General features: G+C 44.0%; 1 protein-coding gene across 1 annotated transcript in view; it reads right to left on the minus strand.

Moving 5' to 3' along the window:
- LOC140194781 (uncharacterized) overlaps window positions 1–25,028 on the minus strand; it is a 146,347-nt gene that overhangs the window by 30,630 nt on the left and 90,689 nt on the right. The window contains exons 7-8 of the mRNA XM_072252061.1: window positions 18,050–18,121; window positions 9,348–9,422 (exon numbers count right to left, since the gene is read on the minus strand). Of these exons, the coding sequence (XP_072108162.1) occupies window positions 9,348–9,422; window positions 18,050–18,121 (147 nt within the window). The remainder of the gene's footprint in view (window positions 1–9,347; window positions 9,423–18,049; window positions 18,122–25,028) is intronic.

The following is a 25,028-nucleotide window of genomic DNA, read 5'->3' on the forward strand; positions in this document are numbered from 1 at the left end:
AAGATGTTCGACTGATTGCGGATCTGTACTGGCATCAGAAGGCAGTAATAAGAACTAGTTGGTGGGAATTCACCGGAAGTTGAGATCCAAAAAGGGGTTCACCAGGGCTGCATTATCTCCCCTTTATTATTTAATATTTACTCAGAGGTAATCTTCAGGGTGTTGAACGATGAAGCTGGTGTCCAAATTGGTGCAATGACGGTGAACAACTTGAGGTATGCAGATGATTCAGTGTTGTTAGCCGAGACTGAGGACGAGTTACTCAGAATAGTAGATAAGATAAATGCTGAAGGAGAATGATTTGGAATGAAAATAAATGCTGCAAAGACGAAGATGATGGTAGTATCACTGAAGAAAGAAGTCCCCAAAATCAGTATCAAAATTAACGGCGTAGGCATAGAGCCAAGTCAAGAAGTTTGTGTACCTGGGACAGATGGTCACAGAGGATGGGAAATGTGATACAGAAATTAGACGAAGAATTGAGATTGCAAGATCACCGTTCTGGAGCCTGAGTGACGTGTTGTGTGGCAAGAGGTTGGACTTTGGGCTGCGTTGTAGAATTTGGAAATGCTACGTCTGGAGCAGTCTGTTGTATGGAGTCGAATCGTGGACCTTGTGCAAGGAAGCGCTACGACGACTGGAGATATTTGAAATGTGGTGCTTAAGGAGGATGCAGAAAATTAGATGGGTGATGAAGGTCAGTAATATGGAAGTGGTGAAGAGAGTGAGGAGAGAAAAAGAGATGCTGAAGAATGTGCAGAAAAAGAAACTGGAATATGCCGGGCACTTGTTACGAGGTGGTGGACTGCAGAAATTGTTATTGGAAAGGATGATAGAAGGAAAGTGGGAAAGAGGAAGGCAGCGAACCAAGTGGTATGATAATGTGAGGCAATGGACTGGGTTGAGTTATGCTGAGGCCAGAAAAAGAGCGCAAGATCGATGAAGATGGAGGTGCATAGCCGCCAACCCCGGATTCGGGACGGCACCCACTGACTGACTGACTCCCATTATATGTGACAAGGAACCATTATGACTACACAGCGGCACAGTAGCATAGCAGTTAGCGTAATGCTTTTCTGCATCAGCGATAGGGGTTCAATTCCCACTACTATCTGCAGTAAATTTATACATTCTCCCCCTAACTATGTGAATTTACTCTCGGTGCTCCGGTTTCATCCCACATTTCATTTTAAAAAATAGACAGATTGCTCTCCGTAGAGGAAGAAGGAGGGATGAGGATAAGGGAGAGGATGAGGAGGGATGAGGATAAAGGAGAGGATGAGGATGAGGATAAGGATGAATGAGAATATATGTGCCTGAAGTTCACACTGACAAAGTATGGAGATGTTTTTGAGTTCTAGTAGATACTTTTTGTAAATATCGGCAGTTTTATTTCGCAAATTTTTCACAGCCATCTTTTCTTCAGTTGTAACCCACATTTTGTAACATATCGTTGCAGCAGTGAGATGACCTGTCATAAAAAAAGGTGCTTAACTCAGAGAAAAATGGAACTGTAGTCCCATGTCAGAAACCACCCCCCCCCCCCCCCGCCAGGCTAGAAATGAAGCAGATGCCTGGGAGTTAGTAGAGACCTAAGAGGAGGAAGAATTTCAGCCCAGAGCCAAACTCTTCAAACCCTCGCTGGAAAATTTGTTCCGAGACATAGTATCTTCCCATCTGAGGAGAGTTGATACCTTTAGGAAAGAACTCCAAAGCCTGCAAAAGGGTCCCAAGAAGCCACCTTATCAACAAGGTGATGATATTGCAAACTTTCTCCTCAGGTTTGAGAGGATGGCCTGGATGTGGCAGTGGCCAGAGTAGGAGTGGTCCTGCCAGCTAGTGCCACTGCTGATGGGTAAAGCGATCAAAGCCTACATGGCAATGGATGAAGAGAGGTCCAGCAACTATTCTGACTTGAAGGAGGCACTGCTGGCTAAATTTGATATCTCGGCAGAAACCTATCATCAACACTTCCATTCCAGTACACTACCACTGTGGAGCCGCCCACTGATAAGTATCATCGCCTGAAGTGTCTCCACTGCTGAAGGGTTCAACCAGAGCAGAAATCCAAGGAGGAGAGTGGTGAGGCCATTATATTGGAGCAGCTGCTGTGGGTTCTTCCTCCAAACACCAGAACACAGGTCCGTGAGCACGAGCCAGTGGATGGATTCCCTGAGATCCAACGTGCCCTGCAGTACCTCTATTCCCACAAGACCCATCATCACTGACATTATTCTGAAGCAACAGATACTCTGACGCTCCAAGGGACTCTCAGGGTAACTTTGTGGAATTGGGGATTGGGAGGAATGAGGGTCAAGAACCTTTGGTAGGTTGTTTCAAGACTTTTATTTACTACCATTTTCAGCAGCCATATCATATGCCCTCTATGTAACCTCTCAAGAAGCTCAAATTGTCTGGTATGTGCTATGTACCAAGAGAATGTGATGATAATGATAACAACTGTAATGACTGTGAGTATGGGGATGGAAAACAAGCAGATTGTGAGGAGAAAGAGTCTATGTTTATAATAGTTAAAGTTAATGGAAAACCTGTTAAAGCTCTTTGAGATTCTGGTAGCTCACTGTTAATTATTAAGAAAAATTATGCCCATACTTTTGGTGTTGACTACAGTCGCCAAACAGCAATTCAATACGTCCATGGTGAACGGAGTCTGAGCCACTGGCAGAACTCACTATTGAGCTGGATTTGATGAAAGTGGGGGTGCTGGAGAAACTACCGGTTGACATAAGTCCTGTGTTACATGAGTTACTGAAGAAGGGAACTAGCCAATCACATTCATCTGTTAATCCAGGAGTAGATAGTGTTTTTTCCTATTTTGTCATGACTGTTGCTAAAATCAAAGAAACGGCCGGGTTACAGTCTCTGCCTGACTTGTCTGTATGAGGGAGGAACCAAAAGGTCTAGAAAGTCATGCTATCAACAGCACCATGGGAAATATGTTGGTTCTCCTGCCTCTGTTGATATTTATAGAGATGATGTACCCATTAATGGTAACTCGGAAGGGGTTTTGGAGGCCTGGAAACAGCCTGGCAAAGGTTGACCTTGCTCATCTCGATGGCGGCCAATAAGTGGAGCTGCAAATGGTATTTGCTGACTTTCCACAGCTGTTCCAGTAGAGACCAGGACTGTCAAAAGTCCTAAAACATTCCATCAGGATCAGTACTGCTACAGAACGCCAGAGCTACTTGCAGGGGCTCTGAAAGAGGAGATTCGGACCATGCTGGAGCTGGAAGTAATCGAGCCTTCAAATAGTGAGTGGAGCAGTCCTGTCGTTATCATCCCCAGGAAGGATGGCACCCTGAGGGAATGCATTGACTTCGTAAGTTGAATGCCATTTCTTTTTTTTGATGCCTATCCTATGCCCCATATTGATGACCTGCTAGAAAGGACCAGACAGGAAAACTACATTACTACAATGGACCTTTGCAAAGCCTACAGGCAGGTTCCACTGGACGACCAATCACTGGCCATCTCCCCTCACTGCCTTCTACACACTCCTGGGACTGTTTCAATTCACCGTAATGTCCTTTAGTCTTCATGGTGTACCAGCAACTTTCCAGCAGCCGATGGACTGTGTGCTGCAAGGCCATGAGAACTGCAGTGAGGCCTACCTAGATGACGTGGTTGTCAAGAGCCAGATGTGGTCAGAGCACCTGGACCATCTGCACAGGGCCCTGGGGAATATTTATGCTAGGGATCTCAACTTCAATCTACAAAAAAGTCAGTGGGCAGAAATGGAAACCAGATACATTGGTTACCAGTTGAGACACGGAGAGGTTCAAGGACAGGTGGACAAAGTGGAAGTGATCCACAACAGTTCTCAACCTTACACCAAGAAGGAAGTGAAGTCTTTCCTGGGTCTGGTAGGGTGGTAAGGCAGGGTCATTCCCCAATTCATCACTCCGGCTGCATTTCTGTCTAATCTTACTGGGGAGTTTGTAAGTAACCCAGTGACAGACAGGTGAATGTGAAAACATTTTTCAAGCCCTTAAAGCCTACATGTGTTTTTCACCCGTTCTTCAGAGGCCAGACATTAACAAATGGCTCCTTGTCCAGGTGGATGCCTCAGGAGTAGGATTAGGAGCAGTGCTGGCCCAAAGAGAACCTGGAGAAGAACAACTCGTTCTTCACCTGAACCAAGAACTCCTCCCAAGGGAAACCAGGTATTTGAGCATTGAATAGGAGAGTCTCTTCATTAAGTGGGCCTTTGACAGGCTTCGGTACACTCTCCGTCACAGGGAGTTTGATCTTTACACAGACCAGAATCAGGTTTATTATCACCGGCATGTGACGTGAGATTTGTTAACTTAGCAGTAGCAGTTCAAAGCAATACATAATCTAGCAGAGAGAGAAAAAAATAATAAATAAAATAAACATAATAATAAATAAGCAAGTAAATCAATTACGTATATTGAATAGATTTTTTAAAATGTGCAAAAACAGAAATACTGTACATTTAAAAAAGTGAGGTAGTGTCCAAAGCTTCAAAGTCCATTCAGGAATTGGATGGCAGAGGGGAAGAAGCTGTTCCTGAATTGCTGAGTGTGTGCCTTCAGGCTTCTGTACCTCCTACCTGATGGTAACAGTGAGAAAAGGGCATGCCCTGGGTGCTGGAGGTCCTTAATAATGGATGCTGCCTTTCTGAGACACCGCTCCCTAAAGGTGTCCTGGGTACTTTGTAGGCTAGTACCCAAGATGGAGCTGACTAGATTTACAACCTTCTGCAGCTTCTTTCGGTCCTGTGCAGTAGCCCCTCCATACCAGACAGTGATGCAGCCTGTCAGAATGCTCTCCACGGTACAACTATAGAAGTTTTTGAGTGCAGTTGTTGACATGCCAAATCTCTTCGAACTCCTAATAAAGTATAGCTGCTGCCTTGTCTTCTTTATGACTACATCAATATGTTGGGACCAGATTAGATCCTCAGAGATCTTGACACCCAGCAACTTGCATTCACATGGTGCCAGAGTGTCACAGTGATACCTGGAGCTCAACCCTTCAAATTCTGTGTCCACCATAAAACAGGGAAAAGAAATGTTACTGCAGACTACCGTTCTCGGCGGTTGAGCATCATTGCTGCAGGAGAGGAGGATGGTAATGTGATGGAGAGCCCTTGGTAAATGCACTCCGTACACATGTGCATTTATATATATACACACACACACACAAACATTGCTTGACATTCTGCTGTCATTACACTGAGTGTGCGCAGTTCAATGTCTTTCCCCCAGTATATTCTAATAATGGGTTGGCTTTATGGTGTCTTTCCCGCCATACACGGTAGAATATTCTATTTATTCAGTAATGCTAATGTGTAAATGTATATATATAGTTTATGTAATGTATTTAAAGTAGATATTTCTAATTATTTTGTAATATGATCGTAATCACATTGTGGGGGCATCATATTCTAATTCATGTGCAGTCTTAAGTCTTTTTGGGTAATTAAAGAAGGCATGTCTTGGTGCCTAAAAACAGGTTGGATCATTCTGGGTAGAAGGGGGAGGGGGGAGGGAGAGCATACACACATTTTCTGTTCTGGTACATATTTTTTGTAAATACTGGTATGGTAGTTTTTTTTTGCTACTTCGCTAAATTTTGTAAGTTTGATTTTTGATCAATTTAATTAACACCCTTGCACTGTAGTGCTAAGTGACACCAGTTTTCTTTGGTTATAACCCATATTTCATAATAAAATGCTGATGGATTATTATCTAGAGTGCACATTTCACGATTTTGAAACATAGAAACATAGAAACTAGGTGCAGGAGTAGGCCATTCGGCCCTTCGAGCCTGTACCGCCATTTATTATGATCATGGCTGATCATCCAACTCAGAACCCCACCCCAGCCTTCCCTCCATACCCCTTGACCCCAATAGCCACAAGGGCCATATCTAACTCCCTCTTAAATATAGCCAATGAACTGGCCTCAACTGTTTCCTGTGGCAGAGAATTCCACAGATTCACCACTCTCTGTGTGAAGAAGTTTTTCCTAATCTCGGTCCTAAAAGGCTTCCCCTTTATCCTCAAACTGTGGCCCCTCGTACTGGACTTCCCCAACATCGGGAACAATCTTCCTGCATCTAGCCTGTCCAATCCCTTCAGGATTTTATACGTTTCAATCAGATCCCCCCTCAATCTTCTAAATTCCAACGAGTACAAGCCCAGTTCATCCAGTCTTTCTTCATATGAAAGTCCTGCCATCCCAGGAATCAATCTGGTGAACCTTCTTTGTACTCCCTCTATGGCAAGGATGTCTTTCCTCAGATTAGGGGACCAAAACTGCACACAATACTCCAGGTGTGGTCTCACCAAGGCCTTGTACAACTGCAGTAGTACCTCCCTGCTCCTGTACTCGAATCCTCTCGCTATAAATGCCAGCATACCATTTGCCTTTTTCACCGCCTGCTGTACCTGCATGCCCACTTTCAATGACTGGTGTATAATGACACCCAAGTCTCGTTGCACCTCCCCTTTTCCTAATCGGCCACCATTCAGATAATAATCTGTTTTCCTATTTTTGCCACCAAAGTGGATAACTTCACATTTATCCACATTAAATTGCATATGCCATGAATTTGCCCACTCACCCAACCTATCCAAGTCACCCTGCATGCTCTTAGCATCCTCCTCACAGCTAACACTGCCACCCAGCTTTGTGTCATCCGCAAACTTGGAGATGCCGCATTTAATTCCCTCATCCAAATCATTAATATATATTGTAAACAACTGGGGTCCCAGCACTGAGCCTTGCGGTACCCCACTAGTCCCCGCCTGCCATTCTAAAAAGGTCCCGTTTATTCCCAATCTTTGCTTCCTGTCTGCTAACCAATTCTCCATCCACATCAATACCTTACCCTCAATACTGTGTGCTTTAAGTTTGCACACTAATCTCCTGTGTGGGACCTTGTCAAAAGCCTTTTGAAAATCCAAATATACCACATCCACTGGTTCTCCACTATCCACTCTACTAGTTACATCCTCAAAAAATTCTATGAGATTCATCAGACATGATTTTCCTTTCACAAATCCATGCTGACTTTGTCCGATGATTTCACCGCTTTCCAAATGTGCTGTTATCACATCTTTGATAACTGACTCTAGCAGTTTCCCCACCACCGACGTTAGGCTAACCGGTCTATAATTCCCCGGTTTCTCTCTCCCTCCTTTTTTTAAAAGTGGGGTTACATTAGCCACCCTCCAATCCTCAGGAACTAGTCCAGAATCTAACGAGTTTTGAAAAATTATCACTAATGCATCCACTATTTCTTGGGCTACTTCCTTAAGCACTCTAGGATGCAGACCATCTGGCCCTGGGGATTTATCTGCCTTCAATCCCTTCAATTTACCTAACACCACTTCCCTACTAACATGTATTTCGCTCAGTTCCTCCATCTCACTGGACCCTCTGTCCCCTACTATTTCTGGAAGATTATTTATGTCCTCCTTAGTGAAGACAGAACCAAAGTATTTATTCAATTGGTCTTCCATGTCCTTGCTCCCCATAATCAATTCACCTGTTTCTGACTGTAGGGGACCTACATTTGTCTTTACCAGTCTTTTCCTTTTTACATATCTATAAAAGCTTTTACAGTCAGTTTTTATGTTCCCTGCCAGTTTTCTCTCATAATCTTTTTTCCCCTTCCTAATTAAGCCCTTTGTCCTCCTCTGCTGAACTCTGAATTTCTCCCAGTCCTCAGGGGAGCCACTTTCTCTGGCTAATTTGTATGCTTCTTCTTTGGAATTGATACTATCCCTAATTTCTCTTGTCAGCCACGGGTGCACTACCTTCCTTGATTTATTCTTTTGCCAAACTGGGATGAACAATTGTTGTAGTTCATCCATGCAACCTTTAAATGCTTGCCATTGCATATCCACCGTCAATCCTTTAAGTGTCATTTGCCAGTCTATCTTAGCTAATTCACGTCTCATACCTTCAAAGTTACCCCTCTTTAAGTTCAGAACCTTTGTTTCTGAATTAACTATGTCACTCTCCATCTTAATGAAGAATTCCACCATATTATGGTCACTCTTACCCAAGGGGCCTCTCACGACAAGATTGCTAATTAACCCTTCCTCATTGCTCAAAACCCAGTCCAGAATAGCCTGCTCTCTAGTTGGTTCCTCAACATGTTGGTTCAAAAAACCATCCCGCATACAATCCAAGAAATCCTCTTCCTCAGCACCTTTACCAATTTGGTTCACCCAATCTACACGTAGATTGAAGTCACCCATTATAACTGCTGTTCCTTTATTGCACACATTTCTAATTTCCTGTTTAATACCATCTCCGACCTCACTACTACTGTTAGGTGGCCTGTACACAACTCCCACCAGCGTCTTCTGCCCCTTAGTGTTACGCAGCTCTACCCATATCGATTCCACATCTTCCCGGCTTATGTCCTTCCTTTCTATTGCGTTAATCTCTTCTTTAACCAGCAACGCCACCCCACCTCCCCTTCCTTCATGTCTATCCCTCCTGAATATTGAATATCCCTGAACGTTGAGCTCCCATCCTTGGTCACCCTGGAGCCATGTCTCTGTGATCCCAACTATATCATAATCATTAATAACAATCTGCACTTTCAATTCATCCACCTTATTACGAATGCTCCTTGCATTGACACACAAAGCCTTCAGGCGCTCTTTTACAACTCTCTTAGCCCTTATACAATTATGTTGAAAAGTGGCCCTTTTTAATGCTTGCCCTGGATTTGTCGGCCTGCCACTTTTACTTTTCTCCTTAGTACTTTTTGCTTCTACCCTCACTTTACACCCCTCTGTCTCTCTGCACTGGTTCCCATCCCCCTGTTGTGAACTAACCTCCTCACGCCTAGCCTCTAATTTGATTCCCACCCCCCAACCATTCTACTTTAAAGTCACCTCAGTAGCCCTCGCTAATCTCCCTGCCAGGATATTGGCCCCCCTAGGATTCAAGTGTAACCCGTCCTTTTTGTACAGGTCACGCCTGCGCCAAAAGAGGTCCCAATGATCCAAAAACTTGAATCCCTGCCCCCTGCTCCAATCCCTCAGCCACGCATTTATCCTCCACCTCATCGCATTCCTACTCTCACTGTCGCGTGGCAATTCTATGTAACACTTGATTTGTACAGTGCTGTGACTAAGTACTATGACAGTACATGAGTTCTAAGCTTTGACAAAACCCTTTGACCTGTGCATTAATAGTTAATAGTGATGCCTCATAAACTCATATCTCATGAACAGATAATTATAAAGACTTGAATGGTTAAGATTAAACATTTAACTAAAAGGACAGCATACCAAAAATTCACTGGTTGTATATTAAGACTCCAGATATACTTACAGATTGACGATACTTGACGTGCTTTCTAAAATACTTTTGAGTACATCAAGAGAAATATAAGTTGTACGAAGGTCCCTAAAAAATGAAATAGAGGGCTATTAAACTTACAAATATTGACAATGTTTTATATTATCAGTAACCTGAGAATTATCTATGTTTGCTCATATTAATCTTGCATGAATAGCAGTATATGTGTGGGAGTGTATATATTTTATATGTACATAAAATGTATATATTGTCTCAAGACAATCATGTAACTCCTATATATTTTAATTCATATTTTTCTTTCCAGTTCTGCAAGTTTCCAGGCAATTCAGCATTTGCAGACAAGGGGTACAGTTGACAACCTGTTCCATTAATATAATTCTGAAGAGCAGGAAATGGGTAACTGCAATGTAGATATACTTCCCTCGATTTGCCTGACATTTTTTCTCTCTCTTGTAACATAGTCTTTTCAGAATAAGACAGATAATTAGTAGATATTGTACACTGTACAAAAATGCCTGTATTTTTGATCTTTCTGGGCTATGTGAAGTAACATGTGCACATAAAGGTGATGCCCACATTATGAGGGCAAGGTTCATTCCTAGAAAATGGGTATCATGATTTTCAGCCTCATTTACATACGTGTCCAGAAATGTAAGTTAAAAGAAATGAAACGAAAACAAGCTGAATGCAGCAGTTCTCTGTATTAGTAATGCAGACACGTTTCTTCCCCTGAATAAAACTTTTGTGATTTGCTGAATGAATTGCATAAATCCATCACATTCATCCTTTGACTTTTTACCACAAAAGACAGCAAAAAATAGACATTTCAACTTGAATACATTTATTGTCAATGACATGGAAAGAAAGATTTTAAAACTGTTTGGGATGTAACTGACTGTAAAGCTAACAATATTAATGCAATTGCCTATTGTAGTTTCTTGCCATTACCACTTCCATTACCTTTAACAGTGTAATCGATTAAGGGGACTAAATCAATATAGCCCACTTTACATTTTCTCCCCAAAGTCAAGTTCACTTCCAAAGTTTTTGATCTTGGAATTCTCCTTCAGTTTCCTGCAAAATTTACATTTTTTATAATAAAAGTACCCCACTAGAAAATAACACACGGATAAATTTACAGATTCTCATAACGTATAAGACCGTAAGACATAGGAGAATTTGGCTATTTGGCCTGTTGAGTCTTCTCCACAATTCCATCATAGCTGATTTATTATCCATGTCAATACCATTCTCCTGCATTCTCCTCGTAACCTCCGATGCCCTGACTCAACAAGAGTTTGTCAATCTCCGCTTTAAATAGTTACGTACCCTGTAACTGGGTTGCCAAACCAGCAGAAATGGAACACTCGTTGGAGTCTGTGATTACTAGGAACTAATAAAGTTTTATTAAAGAAATAAGTAATGCAGTACACTAACCACGAGGATATAAATGTAACAGGTTAGCAATGATAGTATACACATATACACAGAAATAGGGTAATAGGAATCAACCAAGCTCTATCGCAGTCTAGGGGTAAAATGATCAGTCTTAAGGTGAAGCAGAGTTCAGTTCAGTCTAGTGCAGTTCGAAGTAATCACTGTTCTTGTACCATTGGAGAGAGAGAGAGAGAGAAAGAGAGAGAGAGAGAGGGAGAGGGAGAGCGAGAGGGGGAGGGGGAGAGGGAGAGGGAGAGGGGGAGGGGGAGAGGGAGAGGGGGAGGGGGAGGGGGAGAGAGAGAGAGAGAGGGGGGAGAGGGAGGGGGTAGAGAGAGAGAGAGAGAGAGAGAGAGAGAGAGAGAGAGAGAGAGAGAGAGAGAGAGAGAGATAGGTTGGTTTCAGGCAAACCTTTCGATGCCTTCTGATCCTGCTGTGGTCACTGACTGTGACCCCTCCGTTCCGGATGCGATCGTTCTTCCGTGGTGAACCCGGCACCCAGGCAAGGGCGAACACACACACCAGGTTCCCACCGATCGTACCTTTTCACCCTGTGAGCCTCTGACCGATTCCCACGAATCGGTCCTCCAAACTCCCACCAACTTGTGGGGCACAATGCTCTTTCCAGGGTCTCGTGGTGTGTGTCTTGTGCCCTAGCAAACTCGCTATTTTTATCCCCCTGATGGGGTATCACCTGTCCATCAAACTTCAAACAGTTCAGGTTCAAAGCAAACTGTTTGTGGCAGACGCCAACATCTGAATTATGTGTCTCTTTCTCGTTAATCTCTCTCTTCTCTCTTATTAGCATTTTGAATGGTTCTCTATTGTCTCTCATTATCTCTATCATTAGCATCATCCGTTCTGCAGCTCTGCTTGACTTCACACATGACAAAATCTAGTGAACAACTGGGCCTCCACAGCCACCCGCAGCAATGAATTCCACAGATTCACTACCCTCTGGCTGAAGCAATTCCACCTCATCTAAATGAATGAACCTCTTTTCTGAGGTGGTGCCCCCTGGTTCCAGACTCCCGCACTATGGGAAATATCCACCCTACCTAGGCCTTTCAATACTTGATAGGTTTCAATGAGATTCACCACTCATTCTTCTAAACCCCAGGTTTTTTTGCACTACCTTACTTTCCATTTTTCTATTTTCTATTTCTGATTTATAATTTAAATTTTTAATATTTACTATTTTTAATATTTAATATTTGTAATCCAGGGAGCGGGAAGCGCAGAATCAAATATCGCTGTGATGATTGTACGTTCTAGTATCAATTGTTTGGCAACAATAAAGTACAGACATCCCACCTCTCCCGGGGAGTCTCCCGCATATGAATAATGGCTCCCTGATGCCCGCAAATTATATACAATATCATGGAAATTAATTTTTTTGAGAGCGAGAGAGAAAGCAAGTGTGAGCACGCGAGAAAGAAAGTAAGCGAGAGCGCGAGAGAGAGACAGCGTGCGAGCAACCATGAGAGAGAGAGAGCGCGAGCGAGAGAGAGAGAGCGAGAGCGCGTCATGGCAGAGTGTTCCAAAAAAAAAGAAAATATAAAACGTACGTCACCCCAGACTACACTAAAGTGTACCCCTGTCTAATAGGGGTCAAAAATAACTGCAGTGTTGCTCGCTGCACTGTTTGCAACAGTGACTTTTCTATTGCCCAAGGTGGGTTAAAATGTAAAAGACATGTTGAGGTGAGTTTAACAGGTATCATTCATTCATTAGCATAGCTAACGTTATCTAAACTAGCTAGCTAGCTGCTAAGGAGCTACTCTATTGCAGACATCCCACCTCTCCCGGAAGTCTCCCGCAAATTGATGGTGCTACCTCCCTGAAATGAGTTTTTGCAGGGTGGGATGTCTGAAAGTGTAAAGTATAAAGTACAGGCCCAGAGCCATCAAACACTCCTTATACGTTAACCTTTCATAATTGTGAACTACCTCTGGAGCCTCTCCAATGCCAGTACATCTTTTCTTAGATAAGTACCCAAAGTTGCTCACAATATTCCAAGTGCAGTCTGAAGCCTCAGCATTACATCCTTACTCTTATAGTCTAGTCCTCTCGAAATGAATGCTGACATTACATTTGCCTCCCTCACCACACAGTTAACCTTTAGGAATCATGTATAAGGAATCTTAAGGCCCTTTTAACCTCTGATTTTTGAATTTTCTCCCCGTTTAGAAAATAGTCTACATCTTTATTCCTTCTACCAATATGCATCACCATACGCTTCCCTACACAATACTCCATCTGACACTTCTTTGCCTATTCTCCCAATCATCTAAGTTCTTCAGCAGATTCCCTGCTTCCTCAACACTACCTGTCCCTCCACCTATCCTCATATCTTCTGCAAACTTGGCCACAATGACTTCAATTTCATCATCCAAATCACTGACATACAACATGAAAAGAAGCAGTACCAATACAGACCCCTGCAGAATACCACTAGTCACCGGCAGCCGACCAGAAAAGGCCCCCTTTATTCCCACGCTTTGCCTCACGCCAGTCAGCCAATCTTCTATCCATGCTAGTATCTTTCCTATAATACCATGAGCTCTTCTCTTGTTAAGCAGTCTCATGTGCGGCACCTTGTCAATGGCCCTAAGTAATCAACGCTACTAACTCTCCTTTATCTATCCAGCCTGCTTTTCCTCAAAGAATTCCAACAGGTTTGTCAGGCTAGATTTCCCCTTAAGGAAACCATGCTACCTTTGGCCTATTTTATTATGTGCCTCCAAGTCCCCTAATAATGGACTCCAACATCTCCCCAACCAGAGGTCAGACTAACTGGCACTTTTTCTGCCTCCCTCCCTTCTTAAAGAGTGGAGTGACATTTGCAATTTTCCCTTCCTCTAGAACCATTCCATAATCTGGTGATTCTTGAAAGATCATTACTAATGCCTGCAAATCTCTTCATCTACCTCTCTGAGAACCCTGGGATGTAGTCCATCTGGTACAGGTGACTTACCAACTCTGACCTTTTGGCTTCCCAAGCACTTTCTCCGTAGTATTAGCAGCAACACTCACTTCTGCCCCCTGACTCTCTCATATTTCTGGTATACTGCTGGCATTTTGCACAGTAAGGACTGATGCAAAATACTTACTAAGTTCGTTCGCCATCTCTTTGGCTCCTATTACTACCTTTCCAGCATCATTTTCCAGTGGTGCGATATCTACTCTCACCTCCCTTTTACTCTTTGTATATCTGAAAAAACTTTTGATATATTTTATATTCTTGGCTAGCTTACCTTCATATTTCATCTTTTCTGTTTTTATTGTTTTTTGTTGTTTTCTATTGGCTTTTAAAAGCTTCCCAATCCTCTAGCTTCACACCATTTTTTGCTATACTATATGCCCTCTCTTTTGCTTTTATGCTGCCTTTGACTTCTCGTCAACCACAGTTGCCTTAACCTCCCTTTAGAATACTTCTTTACCTTTGGCATGCATCTTTCCTGCAGCTTCTGAAATGCCCCAGAAACTCCAACTTCTGCTGTTTTTCAGTCATCTCTGCGAATGTCCCCTTTGACCAGCTCCTCTCTCATGCCTCTGCAATTCCCTTGAATCCACTCTAATACTGATACATCTGGCTTTAACTTCTTGTTCTTGAACTGAAAGGTGTATTCTATCATACTATGATCACTGTCTTCTAAGGGTTCCTCTACCTTAAGCTCCCTAATCAAACCTGGTTCATTACACAACTTCCAATCCAGAATTGCCTTTCCCCTAGTGGGTTCAACCACAAGATGCTCTAAAAATCCATCTCGTAGGCATTCTGCAAATTCTGTCTCTTGGGATCCAGCACCAACCTGGGTTTCCCAGTCTACCAGCATGTTGAAATACCGATGATTAATGCATCATTGCCCTTTTCACATCTCTTTTCTATCTCACATTGTCAATGGTATCCAACATCCTAGCTATCAATAAACACTGGTGATGGGCCACTACATTGTACAGAGGGGATGTCAGCTTATAGGCTTAAGTCATACAGGGAAAAAAATTTGCAAATCTCTAAATATTCATGTCCTAATTCAAACAAAGGTACAGGACAAAGAGTAAGAGGTTTTAAGGAAATATGAGGAAGGACATTTGCACACAGAGGGTGGTTGGAATCTAGAATACACGGCTTTTGATATGTGGTGAATCCAGGTACTTTTACAACATGCAAGGAGTATCTAGAAGGGCTTTTGAATTGGCAATGCTGTGAAGGCTATAATAAAGTGCTGGTAAATTGGATGAGTACATAAAGTTGCTTCTGAAGACATGTGTAGCAGCCTTGAGCCAGTACCGAATTTAAGCAAGACCCAGCGGTGGTACGGCCTGGGGAAAGTAGCTGAGGGTGAGACCCTCTTAGTAGACGCTCCGAACAACCACAAGGGAGGGGAGTTGACAGCTGAAGGCACCTCAGTGAGAGAGAGGTTGCGGCAACTGGACTCTGGCGCCGTGGAAGATGGAGGCAGCGTGTGTGTGGATTATGCGACGTGGTTTAATGTGCTGGATCTGAGGAATGGATGTTGCCAGATCCCGAGGAGCGCGGCTGTCGAGCCGAAGATGGCCGTTATTAGTTCCCTAGGATTCTTCCGATCCGAAAAGATGCCCAAGGGCATATCTGGAGCCCCTGCATCCTTCCCGCGGGGCATGAGGAAGACCACGGGGGAAGTGAAGGTGTGTGGAGTTTTGGCGTATGTGGATGACCGCCTCGAGCTTGGATTCGCCTGGGGGGACTATGAAGCAAGGCGAGTGGCTGAGCCTGGGCGACAGAAGCAAAGTGTCAAATGTGGAAGAGTTTTTGACTGGAGGAGTTTGGTGCAATGTGAGAAAATTGACCCGACATACCAATTGAACCTCTTGGTGTTGGAACAGACGGTGGTGGACCGGGGGATGGAAACCCAGGTTGTCAATCTGAATGAGACACAGGGGAGAGAGGGGATTTGCACCACTGAACTGAGTGCTCAGAAATGCTGGCCGGAGACTGAGTGCCGCACTTGTGGGACGACCATTGCAGACTTGGAATTCACGCTCGCAACGTGGAGAAGGAGCATCGGAATTCCGAGCCGACATTGCGGTCATGTACTGATGAATTAATCCAGCGAGAAGAAACAATGACCCACCTGCGAAGGGATCAGCAGAAACTCAAGACTTCGATTCAGAAAAGATTGGCAGACTTACAAGTTGGAGAAGAGAACAGAAGTGTTCTGACTAAGGCCAACAGAAAACTGAGAGCCCAGGGAGGGGAGTTTGACTACACTCCCGAGGAGGTGAAGAAATGGACAGATCTCGGAAAAGGGAGGCGGACGCTTGAAAGGAACCTGATGATGACTATCGACAGTTTAAATGAAGTGGAAAAACTGAAAGTTGATCTGGAAGATGTCCTCAGGAAGGAAAAACTGGAGGCTGAACATCCTTTAACTGCTGCTTTTCGGGTCAGAGTGGAAGAAGCTGGTGGGGTAACTGCATCGCAGATTGAGATGGCCAAGAACCGAGTCAGAACTGCGGAGGCTGTGGAGAGAGTTGAAGGAGTCCCCGAAGAAGCTGACGTCGTGACTGCAGGAGGCTGAAGGGGTAGCCCCAGCTAAATGTTTCAGTTTGGATAAACTTAAACAGCAGCTACCGATCGAGGGAATGAGGAAGAATACGGCTTCGAAGGATGATGTGCTGGACATGTGGTACATGCTGCCTTTCGCTAACTTCCCCGTGACTGAGGAAGAGACCTTTGGCCCTTCTCCCACTGAGTCAGGTGCAGTGGGGGGGGGGGGCTAACTGTGGGCAGTCTGAGCTACAGCAGGACCAGGAAGGAAAAGAAGCGGGGACCCAGACACAGGACAGGGGGCTCCTAGCTGTAATGGTGGCCTGAGTGAGAGAGGAGTTGGCAAGCCGGCCCAAGGTATTCCCAGTAGTGTCTGAGCCTTTTGGGTTTAGGTGAGGGGGTACGGAGGTCTCGGAGGGTTAAGATGCTCCCAGATAGGTTGGCCTATGTAGCACCCGTGGGACGGGTGTAAGGTCCACTGTTTGGGGAGCACTGTCACTGTGTGTATCTGTGTATGTGTGTGTTGTGTGTCTGCAGGACTGCTTGGCGAGTTATTTAGAAGTCATGAGGACATGACTTTATTTGGTGGGGGGAGAGTGTAAGGGGGTTTCGTCTCTTATGTTACTGCGTAGTGTTATACTTGGGAATGCTTCTTTGTTACGTTAAATGCTGAGAAAGTTCTCCCGCTAGCAGTTTGTTGAATCACGTTACTGATAAGAAGATGTTATGAACCAATTGGGATAGTTGTTATGTTTTTGGTGTATCTGTAAGATATTGTATGCGCGGGGTTTAGGGGCAGCAGGCGGGAGAGAGAGACAGAGGATGGACCAGGTGCTGTGAGGTCCGCTAACGGGGTCAGACCCCAAGCGGGGCGTTCGGTGAGAAGAGGAGACGGAGACGGACTCGTGTGGAGCGTCTGGTCGACCACCAGTGTTGGTCCCAGGTGGCCGGTCGAGATGGTCCGAGGGGTCGCAGGGTGAAGAAGAAGGGTCCTGAGCTCCAACTATTTGTGCACGAAGAGATTGAACTTTGATGAGTGTGGAGCCTTTTATTTTCCTTTTATATTTTATTCTCTATCAATTATATAGTTCCACTAATATCTATAAACTGTAAATCATTTAATTGTATCTGGTGTCTTGTCTGTTATTTGGGCGGGATGGAGTACATCACACAGCATCCACACAAACTAATTACCCAATTTGGCAGGGCCGAGAGCTGTTTCCCTAGATGACAGCGAGCCGAGTGACCCTGAGGGTGGCCAGGGTGGCTACACTTGATAGAAACCTAGTGGGCCAAAATGACTGTTTCTGTGCTTAGTAAGGCATGACTTTACAGCTCTGATTCTATCCAATCCATTCCACTCTCATTAGCTTTCCACAACAACCACCAGCTTTGGTTGCTTCATGATCATCAGCAGGAATTTTGATTAATTTACTTTTCCATGCTTCAGTGTACTGAAATGAGAATTACCCTCAATCCGGTCAGCTCATTCAGCCTCGGTCTTTCTGCTTCAGATGCACCAGCACAAACAGCATATGTAATGCATTTATCTCCTAAACCACAGAAAACTTTTAAAACTAAGCTTAAATATTAAAAGCTAAAGCTTATATCTAAAGAAAAGTTAACATCATAGCAATAAAGGACAGAATTGGAAAGAAGTTGCTTAAAAGTTTCACGAACATATTTATAGATTTTTTAAATTAACATTTAATCATAACCTTGGCAATAATAACTGAAACATACTTACAAGTAGATTACTGAATTCAATTTATCAAAAGCTCCTCTACCTATTAAGCTTAAGTAGTTATCGCTTATATTCCTGAAAGAGAACACAAATAGTTAAATGTTTCTAAAAATTGTTTGATGATGTGCATTTCTGTGTTCAAGGATTTTAATTGTTTTATTTACAATTACATTTATGTAGAAATAATGCAGCAGAAGTACAGATTGCATGTAACAATGATGTTACTCAAAACAGATTAAAATAACTAGTCTGTTAAATTCGCTCATGTTCGGATCTGGTTTTGTGATATTTATCACTTGTAAAAATAGAGGAGTATTCCAAATAATCTCTTCTAAGTTTGCAAAAAAGCTTAAGGAAAATCAAAAATCATGGAAGAACTTGGATGAGTGGAACTTGGGAAGTGGATCCCAAAATTCCAGCAGCAAGGGAAGCAGTATTGTAAACTTTGAACAGTGGGTAGGATAATGCCAGCATACCAGAGGAATGGAGTCATTTCCAGTGTGAATGGAATGAGTAGTTGGAAGAAGAGGTAGTGGCCAGAATTCATACGTTGGAATAAATACATGTGAGCTGGCTGGAAGGCAAGAAGACTTGGGTGGGAGTCCATTTCATCCATCGTCCCAGTGCTCATTAATTTACATAGACCAACCATAGATCATTTAAAACTCTTCATTCTGCTTTATAAATCCTTCCGTGAATTTGCACTTTGAAACCATTGAACATCTGGAAAACCTGGGAACTCTGTAAACGCTCTGAGCAGGCACGGTACAACCCACACAACCCCATGTCCTTTTTTTTATAACATTGGGACTACGTTGTTGATTAACCTACAACAATAAGGATAGAAAAGTTCACATGGCTATATGACATCAAAACTGCTGGTATAGTGGACAGTGAAGAAGATTGTCTGAAATTACAGAAGGATCTAGATCAACTAGAAATAGTTGGAAATGAATGGCTGGTGCAATTAAGTCAGAGAAGTGCTACATGACAATTTCTGAGAAGTTTCACCAACCAGGACAAGCACATTGAACTGCAGGGCCTGGGGAGTAGTATTCAACAGTGAGCCCTAGAGGTAGCTATAGGTAGACAGAGTGGTGAAAAAGCTGTATGATATGTTTACCTTCAACAACCAAGGCACCTAATATAGGAGTTGGGATATTATGTTACAGTTGAACAAATCATTGGTTAAGCCACAGATGAAGTTCTGGTTGTCATGCTTTAGGGGGATGTCACTGAGCTGGACTGCAAAAACAATTCACAGGAATGTTGCCTGGACTGAAGGACTTGAGTTATAAACACAGGCTGAATAGGCCGAGACTGTTTTCCTGGAGCAAAGGAGGCTGAGGGATGACTTCACAGAGGCTTATAAAATTATGAGGGGAATAGATAGGGTAGATGGTCACAGTCTAAAACTGCAGGCATAGTTTTAAGATGAGACAAGTAAGATTTACAGGGGATCTGAGAAGCAAGTACTTCATACAGCCAGTGGTGCATATATGGTACCTGCTCAAGAAGAGATGGAAATGGCAGGAACACTTAAAATGTTAAAAATATTTGGAGAGATGCATGGATAGGAAAAGTTACAAGGGATATAGGCCAAATGCAGGCAGAGGTAGGCACATTGATTGGCATGGACAGATTAAGCTGAGGGTCCTATCTCTATGCTGTATAACTCTGTGTGTATCCATGAAGCAATACATAGTGATCAGGTGCCGAAGAAGTCTTCAGTATCCTGCCTCAACGACTACCGTCCTGTTACACTCACATCCATCATCATGAAGTGTTTCGAGAGGCTCGTTATGAGGCACATCAAGACCCTGCTGCCCCCCTCACTGGACCCCTGCAGTTCGCGTATCGTCCCAACCGCTCAACAGACAACGGCATCGCCACGACCCTCCACCTGGCCCTCACCCACTTGGACAAAAAAGCCACATATGTTCACATGCTGTTCATAGACTTCAGTTCAGCATTCGACACAATCATTCCTCAGAAACCAATTGGAAAGCTGAGCGAAAGCTGAGCCTACTGGGCCTGAACACCTCCCTGTGCAACTGGATCCTAGACTTCCTGACTGGGAGACCTCAGTCAGTCTGGATCGGGAGCAGCATCTCTAACACCATCACACTGGGCACGGGGGCCGCCCGGGGCTGTGTGCTCAGTCCACTGCTGTTCACTCTGCTGACCCACGACTGTGCTGCCACACACAGCTCGAACCACATCACCAAGTTCACCGATGACACGACCGTGGTGGGTCTCATCAGCAAGAATGATAAGTCAGCATACAGAGAGGAGGTGCAGCAGCTACCGGACTGGTGCAGAGCCAACAACCTGTCTCTGAATGTGAACAAAACAAAAGAGACAGTTGTTGACTTCAGGAGGACACGGAGTGACCACTCTCCGCTGAACATCAACGACTCCTCCGTAGAGATCATTAAGAACACCAAATTTCTTGGTGTTCACCTGGCGGAGAATCTTCACCTGGTCCCTCAACACCAGCTCCATAGCAAAGAAAGCCCAGCAGCGTCTCTACTTTCTGTGAAGGCTGAGAAAAGTCCATCTCCCACCCCCCATCCTCACCACATTCTACAGAGGATGTATCGAGAGCATCCTGAGCAGCTGCATCACTGCCTGGTTCAGAAATTGCACCATCTCGGATCGCAAGACCCTGCAGCAGATAGTGAGCTCAGCTGAGAAGATCATCGGGGTCTCTCTTCCCGCCATTACAGACATTTACACCACACGCTGCATCCGTAAAGCAAACAGCATTATGAAGGACCCCACGCACCCCTCATCTCCCTCCTACCATCTGGCAAAAGGTACCGAAGCATTCGGGCTCTCACGACCAGACTATGTAACAGTCTCTTCCCCCAAGTCATCAGACTCCTCAATACCCAGAGCCTGGACTGACACCAACCTACTGCCCTCTACTGTGCATATTGTCTTGTTTATTATTTACTGTAACGCCTGCATTGCTTTGTGCACTTTATGCAGTCCCGGGTGGGTCTGTAGTCTAGAGCAGTTTTTGTGTTGTTTTAAACATAGACATAGAACATAGAAAAACATAGAAAATAGGTGCAGGAGTAGGCCATTCAGCCCTTCGAGCCTGCACCACCATTCAGTATGATCATGGCTGATCATCCAACTCAGAACTCTGTACCAGCCTTCCGTCCATATACCCTGATCCCTTTAGCCACAAGGGCCATGTCTAACTCCCTCTTAAATATAGCCAATGAACTGGCCTCAACTGTTTTCTGTGGCAGAGAATTCCACAGATTCACCACTCTCTGTATGAAGAAGTTTTTCCTAATCTTGGTCCTAAAAGGTTTCCCTTTTATCCTCAAACTGTGACCCCTCGTTCTGGACTTCCCCAACATCGGGAACAATCTTCCTGCATCTAGCCTGTCCAATCCCTTTAGGATTTTATACGTTTCAATAAGATCCCCCCTCAATCTTCTAAATTCCAATGAGTATAAGCCTAGTCGATCCAGACTTTCATCATATGAAAGTCCTGCCATCACAGGAATCAATCTGGTGAACCTTCTTTGTACTTCCTCTATGGCAAGGATGTCTTTCCTCAGATTAGGGGATCAAAACTGCACACAATACTCCAGGTGTGGTCTCACCAAGGCCTTGTACAACTGCAGTAGTACCTCCCTGCTCCTGTACTCGAATCCTCTTGCTGTGAATGCCAGCATACCGTTTGCCTTTTTCACCGCCTACTGTACCTGCATGCCCACTTTCAATGACTGGTGTATAATGACACCCAGGTCTCGTTGCACCTCCCCTTTTCCTAATCGGCCACCATTCAGATAATAATCTGTTTTCCTATTTTTGCCACCAAAGTGGATAACCTCACATTTATCCACATTAAATTGCATTTGCCATGAATTTGCCCACTCACTTAACCTATCCAAATCACCCTGCATCCTCTCAGCATCCTCCTCACAGCTAACACTGCCGCCCAGCTTCGTGTCATCCGCAAACTTGGAGATGCTGCAATTAATTCCCTCATCTAAGTCATTAATATATATTATAAACAACTGGGGTCCCAGCACTGAACCTTGCGGTACCCCACTAGTCACTGCCTGCCATTCTGAAAAGGTCCGGTTTATTCCCACTCTTTGCTTCCTGTCTGCCAACCCGTTCTCTATCCACATCAATACCTTACCCCCAATACCATGTGCTTTAAGCTTGCACACTAATCTGTGTGGGACCTTGTCAAAAGCCTTTTGAAAATCCAAATGTACCACATCCACTGGTTCTCCGCTATCCACTCTACTAGTTACATCCTCAAAAAATCCTATGAGATTCGTCAGACATGATTTTCCTTTCACAAATCCATGCTGACTTTGTCCAATGATTTCACCGCTTTCCAAAAGTGCTGTTATCACATCTTTGATAACTGACTCTAGCATTTTCCCCACCACCGACGTCAGGCTAACCGGTCTATAATTCCCTGGTTTCTCTCTCCCTCCTTTTTTAAAAAGTGGGGTTACATTAGCCACCCTCCAATCCTCAGGAACTAGTCCAGAATCTAAATAATTTTGAAAAATTTTCACTAATGCATCCACTATTTCTTGGGCTACTTCCTTAAGCACTCTGGGATGCAGACCATCTGGCCCTGGGGATTTATCTGCCTTTAATCCCTTCAATTTACCTGACACCACTTCCCTACTAACATGTATTTCCCTCAGTTCCTCCATCTCACTGGACCCTCTGTCCCCTACTATTTCCGGAAGATTACTTATGTCCTCCTTAGTGAAGACAGAACCAAAGTAGTTATTCAATTGGTCTGCCATGTCCTGCTCCCCATAATCAATTCACCTGTTTCTGTCTGTAGGCACCTACATTTGTTTTAACCAATCTTTTTCTTTTCACATATCTATAAAATCTTTTACAGTCAGTTTTTATGTTCCCTGCCAGTTTTCTCTCATAATCTTTTTTCCCCTTCCTAATTAAGCCCTTTGTCCTCCTCTGCTGGACTCTGAATTTCTCCCAGTCCTCAGGTGAGCCACTTTTTCTGGCTAATTTTATGTAGTTCAGTGTAGTTTTTGTATTGTTTCATGTAGCACCATGGTCCTGAAAAACACTGTCTCATTTTCACTGTGTACTGTACCAGCAGTTATGGTCAAAACGACAATAAAAAGTGACTTGACTTGACTTGACTTGGTAATACCACACATGCAACATAGGGTCTCCATAATTAAGCACGTAGTGAGAGGGAGACAGAAAGAAAATAGTGGCTAATTCAGTCAAAAATCTATCATTTAGAAAATGTTGGTTCTATTAATAAAGGTCAATGCTGGGACCATTGTCAACTGTCATCTATATCAATGATTTGGTTGAAAATGTACAAGGAATGGTTAAGAAGTTAAAAAGGTGGTACAGGTTAACATTCACTAATCCGACTACCTGTAATCCAGTTCCTTCGATAATTGGCACTGATTTCAAATTTTCCACGCAACTGTAATTTCAAATTTTCCGGGCCACCGTACTAATCTGCTGCACATTGTTTTGGCTGCGCTAGATCTGTTCACATGTTGGCGCGCTCTTGTAAGCAAAGACAGGCGATTCCTGCTTGTTTTCATGCATTTATTATTATCATTTGTGTGAGCCGCAGCCACCCAGCACCCGCCCGTCAAACCCGCCAGTGACAGGGGAGCTGGCGCGCACTGGGTCGGTCTGCCTTCTCGCTCACCCGCCGGCAGTCACCCACTGCCCTCCGGCGTTGCCTGGCTGGCGCTCCGTTCTCTTCTGCCTACGACCTCAGATCAGAGGTGGCGACCCGCTGAATTTAAGCATATTACTAAGTGGAGGAAAAGAAACTAACGAGGATTCCCTCAGTAACTGCGAGTGCAATGTAGTCTTTGGGGTAACTGCAAGTCTGTGTCTTTGCTATCACTTAGCTCACACTTGCACTTTATTTTTTGCCAGTGGGGGGGGGGAATTGTTGCTCGCTGCTGCTTATGTGCGGGAGGGAGGGGAGCGGGGGGGAACTTAGGGGTTCGAACAGTTAACTGTTGTTCATTCCTTGGGGCACTCCTCTGTTTTGTTAGATGGTTGCAAAGAAAAAGCATTTCAGGATGTATATTGTATACATTTCTCTGACATTAAATGAACCTTTGAATCCTTTGATATTTTAAAGGTATGATGAGGCTATTGCTTAATGTGATCCTTCTGTAATTCGGCATTTTCACTAATCCAGCACTCCTCAGGTCCCAATGGTGCCGGATTAGTGAAGGTCGACCTGTACCATAGGCAGTGAAGAAGGTCATCAAAATTATAACTATAATCTGGCTAAGTGGGACGCAGCATGGCAAGTAGAGTTTGATTCAAACAAGTACAAGGTGTTGTATTAGCAGAAAGACAATTCTGGACTGGGTGTTGTACAGTATAATGAACCAGATTTGATATGAGAACTTAAGGTAAAGGAAACCCTAGGAGTGAAAGTCAATTCAAGGTATGACTTTCACTCTAAACGATATGGCCCTGCAGAGTGTTCCAGAACACAAGGACCTTGGAGTTCAGTTACATCATTCCCTGAGAGTGGTGTCATGGGTAAACAGGATGATAACAAAGGGCCAAAAGGGCCAATTCCACATTGTATTGCTAAAATAAAATGAAATAAATTCATGATAATCAGTAAAAATTACATGATTCTGTGCAATGGAAGTCATCTTTCACCAGTTTGTTTTTACTTCTTGTGCTGTGATTTCAGGGTGGCGAGATGGAAATACAGTACGTCTCCACCAAAGGAGGTGTAAGGCACTCTTTCCCTCCACTGGCCTGCAGGTCACCCTTGGGCAAGAACACAAAATATTCTGCAGATGCTGGGGTCAAAGCAACACTCACTACAAGCTGGAGGAACTCAGCAGGTCGGGCAGCATCTGTGGAAACGTTCAGTCAACGTTTCGGGCCGGAACCCTTAGTCAGGACTGTTGAGGGAAGGGGCAGGGGCCCTATAAAGAAGGTGGGGGGA

Source organism: Mobula birostris, chromosome 3, assembly GCF_030028105.1.
Source record: "Mobula birostris isolate sMobBir1 chromosome 3, sMobBir1.hap1, whole genome shotgun sequence".
In the NCBI taxonomy this organism is placed as follows: domain Eukaryota; kingdom Metazoa; phylum Chordata; class Chondrichthyes; order Myliobatiformes; family Myliobatidae; genus Mobula; species Mobula birostris.